This window comes from Rhododendron vialii, chromosome 8a (genome assembly GCF_030253575.1).
Source record: "Rhododendron vialii isolate Sample 1 chromosome 8a, ASM3025357v1".
Classification (NCBI taxonomy): Eukaryota; Viridiplantae; Streptophyta; class Magnoliopsida; order Ericales; family Ericaceae; genus Rhododendron; species Rhododendron vialii.
In genome coordinates this window covers 23,548,490-23,558,329 of record NC_080564.1, presented here as the reverse complement: position 1 = coordinate 23,558,329, position 9,840 = coordinate 23,548,490, and the positions used below count along the sequence as shown (strand labels likewise).

Below are 9,840 nucleotides of genomic sequence, written 5' to 3'. Positions count from 1 at the left end.
GCTGGCCTTACCGAGGGATATACAAAGCCCCCCGTCTCTGAAAGCAGCCTTGAGCGAGTATTACTTTCATGTTGGAAGAGTAAGTAAATTTTTCGTACTTGCAATGATTATTTGTACACTTGCCCTAGTTTCCCAAAATAACTTTCATTTTGCTTTGACTGCAGGGCACCCAGTCCATCATGAGTGCCCAATGTTATCTCACCGAACACGATAAGAAGTCCAAACTGCTGAAGAAATCGGTTGAGCATAACAAAAGCGTTGCCGAGGACTACAAGAAGAGCTTGGAGCAATCCGAGCTTGTGCGACAAGGCCAGGAAGTTCAGATTTCAAATTTGAATGACCTGATAAAAGGACTCCAGGACTCGGCCGAGCGTACAAGGGCCGAAGGAAAAGAGGAGGGCCTATCCGAAGGAAGAGCCTTTGGGCGAGAGGAAATGAAGAAGGAGATGGAGAAAGAGCTGCAGGGGCAGTATGATAAAGGGTACGACAAGGGGTACGCCCAAGCTGATGAGGATGTGGCTGACCAAATTCTTGAAGTTCAAGCTGAAATTAAGGAGGGTCAGCACAAGGAAAGCTTCATGCTCGGGTATAACAGGCGTTTCGACGACGCAGGAGTTGAACCTGACGACGAAAGGAGGACTCCGGTGGAAGTACCTCCCCTCCCCCCTATCGAAGCTGAAACAGAAGATACAACAGTTGACGCTGCCGACTCTACCACCGTACCAGCCCCCGCAGATGCTCCTTCAACAAATTGAATTCAGTCTAGTTTAGTTTGAAATGGCGTTCTCCTGTGTTTTTTTTTTTTTTTGTTTTTTTGAATATGGTTAGCACCGAACAATTGGAACTTTGCTGAACCATTGGATGTAATTAAAACAGGTTGGAGGATGGCGCTGAACGATTTACGACCGCCATGCCTTTGCGAATGATGACTTTTATAAAAAGCTTGCAAATCTCTTTATGAAGTCTTTTTGTTCGGATTAGATTCATTGTGTAGCCAAGTATAAGAATATGCCAAGTCTTTTTGTTCGGATTAGTTTCATTGTGTAGCCAAGTATAAGCCCCATGTCTTAGTGGATGGTCATAGGATAAAAAATGAGAATCCAGTAAGGCAAACAAATGGATACACAATAAAATCATCAGTCGTTAATACGGAAAGTGCGAGTGGTCCATCCGAGGGAAAAGACTTGGCTGCGAAAAGCTCACCCGAGTATACGTTGTATCACTGGCCTGGAGAATTTCTTCCGAACAAACAAACCATCGTGGGCTACGAGAATTTTGCCCGAACATACAAACCATAATGGGCTATGAGAATTTCGCCCGAACGAAAGTACCAAGGGCTACGAGAATTTCGCCCGAACAAATGAAGTGCATACCGAGCATATCGGTCATGGGGAGGAAGTACCTGCGCCCCGAGGGCATGAACCCGGGGCTAGATGAGATACCCCAGTTAAAAGAATAATAGGAGAACAACTGAATAAATAAACAAACTTGCATTAAGTACATGACGCTCAAAGGCGTACATTCCGAACAAAAAATGTAAATATAAGAGAAGAAATGAAAGATGGAGGATGCCAGTACTACCCATGGAATTTCCTAAGTTTTTGAGCATTCCATGGATTAGCATTTGGCATTCCATCCATCTCAGTGAGTTTGTAGACACCATGTCCAATCTTTTCCACCACTCGGTAGGGTCCTTCATAGGGATCCTTCAGCTTGGTTATATTTGATGCTTCGGTAACCATCCGAAGGACCAAGTCCCCAACGTTAAACGGACGAGCGCGTACATTTCGGTTGTAGCCCTTGGCTACTTCTTGTTGATATGCCGCATGTCGAAGGTTAGCATTGTCACGTAGTTCTTCGGCAAAGTTTAACTCGGCCCCCACAAGAGCATTGTTATCCACTGGGTTAAAATTTTCTGTTCGGGCTATCGGAATCATAGTAGACAAGGGGAGGACAGCTTCCATGCCGTAGGCCATAGCAAACGGGGTACGGCCGGTAGACCGCCGAGGGGTGGTACGGTAGGCCCATAAAATGTGTGGAAGCTCGTCCACCCATTTACCGAGTTTCCGATCCAAACGGCGCTTAAGCCCCCGAGTGATAGTCTTGTTAGAAGCTTCGGCCTGTCCATTGCCTTGAGGATAAGCCACGGAGGAATTATGGATCGTGATGTGGCACTTTGCATAAAAAGCTTTGATGGCGGATGCGACGAACTGGGAGCCGTTGTCAGAAAGGATGGCGTAAGGTACGCCGAACCGTGAGATGATATACTTCCAAATAAAACGTTCCACGTCTCCTGCGGTGGTCTTGACCAAGGGGGAAGCTTCAACCCACTTAGTGAACAAATCTGTGGCTGTAAGCATATACTCAAATCCTCCAGGCGCCTTTGGCATCTTGCCAACTATGTCAAAAGCCCAAACCACGAATGGCCAGGGACTCGTGATCATTTTAAGGGGGAATGCAGGCTAGTGGATGAGAGACGCCTGCTACTGGCACCGAACACAGTGCTTCACGTACTCCTCCGACTGTTTAACCATCTTCGGCCACCAATAGCCCTGCGTCAGCGCACGCTGTGCAAGGGATCGTCCTTCGGAATGCGCCCCAATGCTACCCAAGTGAAGTTCCTCCAGAACAATCGGCACGTGGTCTTCATGGACGACACGCAAATCCGGACCAGTGAAAGTCCGTCGGTAAAGGTTGTCGCTTGGATCCAGGAAATAATTGGCTACTCGGCAATGGAGTTTGTGTGCTTCGCGTTTGTTCGGTGGCAACACCTGGTTTTTCAGATAATCAATTACTGGATCTAGTTGACTTGGACCGAGGGAAATCGCCATTACTAGTTGGCACGTCTGCTCGAAGCTCGGTGTTGCAACTTCTTCAAAGGTAATAGTACGACTGCCCGAGGTCTTGTAAACCGAAGCAAGACCTACCAGGGTGTTAGCATGTGCATTGTGCTCCTGAGCAATCCATTCTACTTCCACTGGGCCAAATCCTCGGAACAGGGCCAATACGTGGCTGACGTAAGCATTCATACGCTGGTCTTTGGCTTGATAATCGTTGTTTAAGTGACCCACAATAAGCTGAGAGTCACAGAAGATGTGAACTGAATCTGCATCAAGCCGAAGAGCAAGTTGGAGGCCCGCAATCAGAGCTTCATATTCCACTTCGTTGTTCGTCGCCGGGTACCCAATCGAAACCACGCTTTCATGCACAGTCCCGCTCAGAGACACAAGGACGATGCCCGCATCAGCCCCGTGAACATTAAAGGCTCCATCGACGGTCATTCGCCAGGCGTCGCCAGAGAAGAGCCTCCATTGCCGCTTCGATTTCTTTCGTCCGAGGGTGTACCGAGCGCGGAAGGGCTCCGCGGGATGGCTATATGGTTCTTCCAAAACTTCTTCATCCTGAATCCGAGCTTCTTCCGCAGCGGTGGCCAAGGCATTGGCTTCGTCTTGCAATCCAAGAGTGAGTTCGGCAAAGAAGTCAGCTAAGGCCTGACCCTTGATGGCGGTCCGAGGTTCAAATTGAATGTCCAAATTGGCCAAGTCTTGAGAAAATTTCAGGATCCGGCTTGACGTGTCTGTCTTCCGTAGGACAGCTTTGAGAGGAAACTCAGTGAGGACCACAATCCTATGGGATTGAAAGTAAGGCAGGAGGCTCGTTTTGGCTGAAACGAGGGCCAACGCCAATTTCTCCATGGGCAGATACCTCATTTGAGAATCCATCATCGTTTTGCTTGAGTAGAAGATTGGTTGATGCTCCATCCCCTCTGTCCGAACAAGCACTGCGTTGGTAGCATGATCCGAAACAGCAAGGTAAAGATATAAATCTTCGTCGGGAAGGGGCTTGACGAGCAAAGGTGCGTGGGACAGGTATTGCATTAAGGATTGCAAAGCTTGCTCACACTCTTTGGTCCACACAAATTTGCGTCGGCTAGTAGTGATTGCTCGGAAAAACGGACGGCAAAAATCGCCCAAACGTCGAATGAAATGGTTCAGGGCAGCCACCATTCATGTAAGTCGTTGTACCTCTTTTATAGTAGTCGGAGCTCGGAGATTTTGCACGGCTAAGATCTGTGTGGGATCAGCTTCGATTCCTCGGCGGCTTACAATATAACCAAGGAACTTCCCCGAGCTTACACCAAACGCACACTTCTCAGCATTGAGGCGCAACTTCCGCTGTTTCAAAACATCAAAGACCTCTCCCAGATCCCGAAAAGGTGGTCCCGAGCGAATGTGCTTTTACAAACCAGATCATCGATATAAGCCTTTAGTATTCTTGCGAGCATACTAGGAAACATCTTTGTGATGGAGCGTTGGAAGGTTGCACCAGCATTCTTCAGGCCGAACGGCACGACCTTGTAGCAGTAAGTTCCCCGAGGAGAAATAAAGGTTGTCTTCTCCTTATCTTCTGGAGCCAAAGCTATCTGACGATAGCCCCGGTATGCATCCATAAAGCTTAGGCGCTCGCATCCTGCTGTTGCGTCCACCATCTGTTCAATCCGAGGGAGGGGAAATCGATCCATAGGACAGGCGTCATTGAGGTTTGTGTAATCAACACAAACCCGTAGCTTCCCATTTTTCTTCAGCACAACCACTAGATTGGCAAGCCAGGTGGGATATAAAACTTTTCGAATGGCGCCAGCCGTTAACAGTTGATCCACCTCTATCATTACGGCTTCTACGTGTGCGGCGGACGAGCGTCGGACTTTCTGCACCACCGGCCGCTTACTTGGATCAACATTCAATGCGTGCACGGCGAACGTGGGATCCACACCCGCCATTTCTTGCGGAGTCCAAGCAAATACTTCTATGTTTCGCATCAGGAAGTCACACATTTCCTTGCGTTCGGCTACGCTCAAAGAACTCTCAATTAAAAAATATCTTCCTTCTCCCTCGGGGATTAAAAATCGTATTAACTCCTCGGATGACCTTTGCTCGGCCGGCACACCAACATCTTCAATTACTGGGACGGGAGTGGCCGCCACGCATTGTACTTCCATACAGCTCTGTTTGTTTGTCACAGTGCTGATGTAGCATTTCTTTGACTGGATTTGATCCCCTTGGAGGCTTTCCTGACGACCATTCCATCCAACAAATTTTACCACCTGATGAAAGGTAGAAGCGACTACCTTCATCTCGTGTATCCAAGTTCGGCCGAGTATTACGTTTTATGGGCTGGGAGAAGCGACCACCACAAACTCGATTTCAAGAACCCGTGATCCGGCCCACACGGGGAGAGAGATTAAGCCGAGTGGCCAAACCAGGGCTCCAGTAAAACTGACGAAGGGAGTGGACGATGTCCGAAGTTGAGCGAGAGATAATCCGAGGCTCTGAAATGTTGAATAAAACATTACGTCCGCCGAGCTTCCTTGATCTATCAATACCCGTTGAACGGTTGACTTATCGATAGCAACAGTAACGATGAGGGCGTCCGTATGAGGGAGTTGCACACCTTTCAAGTCGTCAGATGAAAAAGTAATAGGGTTGCCGAAGCTCAGATCTTCCCATTTTCGCTTTCCCGAGACGCCAACGTTGCAAACGGGTAAAGAGGTGACGGTTCTGTCAATTTCTGAATGAAGCTCGGCTGCCCTGTCTTCGGAAACCAGTCCTTGTATAACGCTGACGATATTGCCGATGATCGGTGAAGGTGGAGGAAGTGGACTTCGCCGAACGTCAATCCACTGATTTAGGTGCCCAGCTGCTGCAAGCTCTTCTAGATACCGTTTGAAAGGTTGGCATTGTGTAGTTTAGTGGCCACGCTCCTTGTGATATGTACACATCCCCGGTCCGCTCCCGACGGTGCCTAAGAGTAATATCGGCCAAACAAAGAATGGCAATTTACCGATGATATTAAGGAGTTTGTAGATAGGTTCGGTGAATGCCGTATGTTCAGCCACGTACTCGTCTGGCCGTGGCTCTCTTTTAGTTTGTTGCCATGATTGTGGCTGAGGGTGCTGCGGAGGTTGACCCTTGTTGATCGGCTTGTTGGTCATTTGGCCTGAACTGCCCTGGCCTCCTTGTCTCTGGCGAACGTTTGCTACCTGTTTCTTCGGCCCAGTTGTTGTTTTGGCAGGTTCGGGAGCCTTTGGTGTATGTCGCTTGGCCATGGCTTCTTCGTGAACGCAATCCTTCTCGATTAGGGTCATGAGCTCTCCCATTGTCTTAGGTGGGTTACGAGAGAGGTCACGAAACATTGCCGAGGTTGGATCCAATCCGTTCATAAATGACTCAGCCGCAACTCCTTGATCACAATCTGGGATAAGATTATAAACCTCCCAATAGCGCTCGGTATAAAGCCGTAGGGTTTCTCCAGCCGTTCTTCGCATGTTCACCAGCATAGATAATGTCTTCGGTTGAATGTTGCTGGTTACAAAGTGTTTACTAAACTCCAATTCCAACTCGTTGAAGCAAGTGATAGAATTGGGTTTCAATTGATTGTACCATAACATGATTGGTTCGCTCAACGTGAGCAGGAAGATCTTGCACATGAGGGCATCGGAAAAGTTGTGGAGGCTCATAGTTTGCCTGAAGCGACAAACGAACGCGACTGCGTCCTCCTTCGCCTCGTAACGTTTCAGCTTCGGCATAACGAACCGTTTCGGCGGCTGCTCTTGTTGTATAGCATCCACGAATGGGGAAGCCTTTGCCTTCCCGAGCTTCGAATTGTCTTCTTGAATTGGGGTTTGTGGGACAATAGGAAGAGGAACTTCAGCATGCGGTTCAGGAGTCTTTCTGCGTTCTCGTCGATGGTGCCAGTGATGTTCGTCCTTCTCCATCGGCAGTCGAGCAGCTATAACCGAGGGCGCACGAGCTTCACCTCTCGAGCCTGCCAAACGACCATGCCGAGGCTCAAAACCTGGGTCGACGGGTTGATACATGGTTGGCAAGCCCGTAAATTGATCGTACAGGATAATCGTGTTATCATGCTCCGAACGGGTTCCTCGGCCGTCTGCTCGGCGGCGGCTGCTTGAATTAGCCGAGTTTCGTCCTTCTTGGCGTTCGAAATTATGTCGGGATCGCACCGAGTGTTCGCGGCTACTACCGGTGTGTGTATGCCGAGGTGGATTGTTTAGATCCACGGGCCTCTTTCCACTTTTTGGACTCGGTTGCCGTTCGGAACAAAATTGTGCTCGGGCTGACGCGCCTCCCTTATTGGTTCCAGCTGTGGAGCTTGTAGCTGAAGATCGTGAACTCTCAGCACGAATAATGCTCGTCAGCCGAGGACGTAAAGTCGCCGATGGTTGATATCCTTGGTCAAGACGCTCGAAGACAGCTCGACGCTCGAAAACGGTGAGTTCGGTCGTTTGGGCTGGACGAGATGTTCTGCTTCGTTTGCGATGTTCCCTCGGTTGGCTAGGTTCGGCGGGATGCCTGTGAGTAGGTGTTACAGTCATCCCTCTGTCCCGCTCCTCCAGCCGCTGTTGAAGTAGGGCAATAACCGCTGCCTGACGTTTCTGCTCCGCCACGGCGATATCCAATTCGGTGGGTGGAAAAGAAAGCTGGCGAGCCACGTGGGGAACCGTCCTAGCCACTTGATGGGGCTCGAGGTTGATAGACCCATAACCCTCAAACCCAAGGGTAAAGTTCTCTGGACCCGGAGGTGAGAGGCGTTGTGCCATTTGCTCCGTTCAAACGAGAGGAGCAGACAGAATTCGAACTGGGCCGAATCAGACCCTCTAACCGGTATAATGAAAACAAAGAACACGAAGAACACCACTAAGAACGTGAGCTCCCCAGCAGAGTCGCCAATTGTGGGGGTGGTTTTCTTCATGATCTTTTCGGTGTAGCTTTCTTTGTCGCTGGACCGTGGGAGACGGTGTTGAACCTGGGGTACCTGCAGAACCGGAGGGGAATGTTCCTCCGGGAAGAAGCTCCAACAAACTAGTCAGTAAGTGAAGAAAGAAGAAGAAGAAGTTTGGTAAGAAATAGGCTAGTAGAGAATAGAGTGGAGAGAATGCAGTTTAGAAGAAGTTTTTCTGATCCCCTTTCTCAGTGATAGTACCCTTCTATTTATAGGCGAAGGGGTAGAGTGCTAAGCAAGTTGGCTTTGCTTTCCACGCGTTGAGTTATGCTCGGATGACGTCATGCAGCAAGGCCATTTAATGAGCGCCACTTCCCAGATCTTACAGAGTCACATGGGTCGATGTCAGAAAGGTCACATCGCTCAGAGATGTCACTTCGAATATCAGAAAAGACAGCTTACTTATCAACAGATACTTCTGCAAGGTTCCATAAACGGTGATACTCGGTGACGAAACTTCTCCGAGCATTTGATGTACTATCCAAAGAACAACTTAGCCGAACGAGAGGACATCCCCGGGCAAAAGATAAGATCACCGAGCGAACTCGAGTTTATGTGCGTTCGGATAAGCATACAACGTTCGGAGAAGCACCCGGGGATCCATCTATCCTTCAGAAGATTAATGACACATCATGCCTAAGCTTACCTTTATTTAGAGATGAATTGAGACAACTGGATGATGGGTCAAATAGCATGTGAACCTGTTCCCCCCATTGGACCTTGTGAACCCTATAGTCCTTCGGATATTTCGGCCCCCTACAAGTAGTCAACCTCTTTCTCTGTCCACATCTCCTCAACTACCTTCCCATCTAAAGCAACACTAAGTGACCTGTTTATAACAAAGCATGCCTTACTCACTGCTTCTGCCCAAAAAACCTTCGAAAGTCCCGCATTCAATCTCAAACACTGTGCCCTTTCTGCAATGGTTCTGTTCATTCTTTCTGCCACCCCATTCTGCTGTGGTGTCTTCCGAACTGTAAAGTGTCGCTGAATCCCATGTTCCTCACAAAACTTCAGAAAAGACCCATTCTTGAATTCTTTCTCATTATCTGTCCTGAGGCACTTAATCTTTTTCCCTATTTGGTTTTCCACTTCAGCTTTCCACACTTTGAACTTAGCAAAAACTTCAGACTTGTGCTTCATGAAGTACACCCAAACTTTCCTCGAAAAATCATCAATAAAGGTCAAGAAATACAGAGATCCTCCTTTCGAAGCTACCCTCACTGGCCCCCAAACATCTGAATGAACGTACTCAAGAATTCCTTTTGTTCTGTGAGTTGCATTCCTAAACTGCACCTTACACTGTTTTCCCAGGACACAAAACTTGTAGAAATCCAATTTACACGATTTAACCCCTTTCAACAGATTCCTCTTATGCAGCTCTAACATCCCACGCTCTCCCGTATGTCCCAACCGCATATGCCAAAGCATAGTATCATCAGTATCGTCTGTTGTAGTGGCAGCAGCTCCGCCTACAACTGTACTCCCTACCAACTTGTAAATATTACTAGGAACTTTACAAGCCTTCATCATCACCATAGCACCCTTCGTAACCTTCATGACTCCACTCTCTGTTTTATACCCACAGCCATTGGAGTCTACGGTTCCCAACGAAATTAAATTCTTTCTCAATTCTGGAACATGTCTAACATCCCCCAAAGTCCTCACAACACCATCATACGTTCTGATTTTAATTGTGCCTATTCCTATGACTTTACACGATGCATCGTTACCCATAAGAACATTACCACAATCCACTGACCTGTATGTGTTGAACCATTCCTTGATAGGAGATATATGAAAAGAACATGTTGAATCCATAATCCATGAATCTGCCATGTGATCTGAACTTGCTAAGACCGAAAGCATATCACCATCATCTGACTCCTGCTCCACAACGTTTGCAGAAGTTGATCCATCTTTCCTCTCCCTTGTCTTTCCCTTCTTCTTCCAGTCAGTTCCCTTCCTCTTCTACGGAGAGTCTTTCTTCATGTGCCCCGGTTCATGACACCGTAACACTTGAACTTAAACGTGCCATCG

The 9,840-nt window shown here is 48.2% G+C and overlaps 1 protein-coding gene across 1 annotated transcript; it reads right to left on the bottom strand.

The window, feature by feature from the left end:
- Positions 1–2,483: 2,483 nt before the first annotated feature.
- On the bottom strand, positions 2,484–4,007 carry LOC131298666 (uncharacterized). The gene is made up of 2 exons (XM_058324139.1): positions 3,672–4,007; positions 2,484–3,581 (listed from the first exon to the last, which is right to left on the bottom strand). The coding sequence occupies exons 1-2, from the start codon at positions 4,005–4,007 to the stop codon at positions 2,484–2,486; spliced, it is 1,434 nt and encodes a 477-aa protein (XP_058180122.1).
- Positions 4,008–9,840: the final 5,833 nt, after the last annotated feature.

Coding starts and splice junctions, on each gene's coding strand:
- LOC131298666 (XM_058324139.1), bottom strand. CDS start 4,007: ATGGTGGCTGCCCTGAACCATTTCATTCGACGTTTGGGCGATTTTTGC. Junction 3,582..3,671: donor AGAAATTGGCGTTGGCCCTC/GTTTCAGCCAAA, acceptor GTCCTACGGAAG/ACAGACACGTCAAGCCGGAT.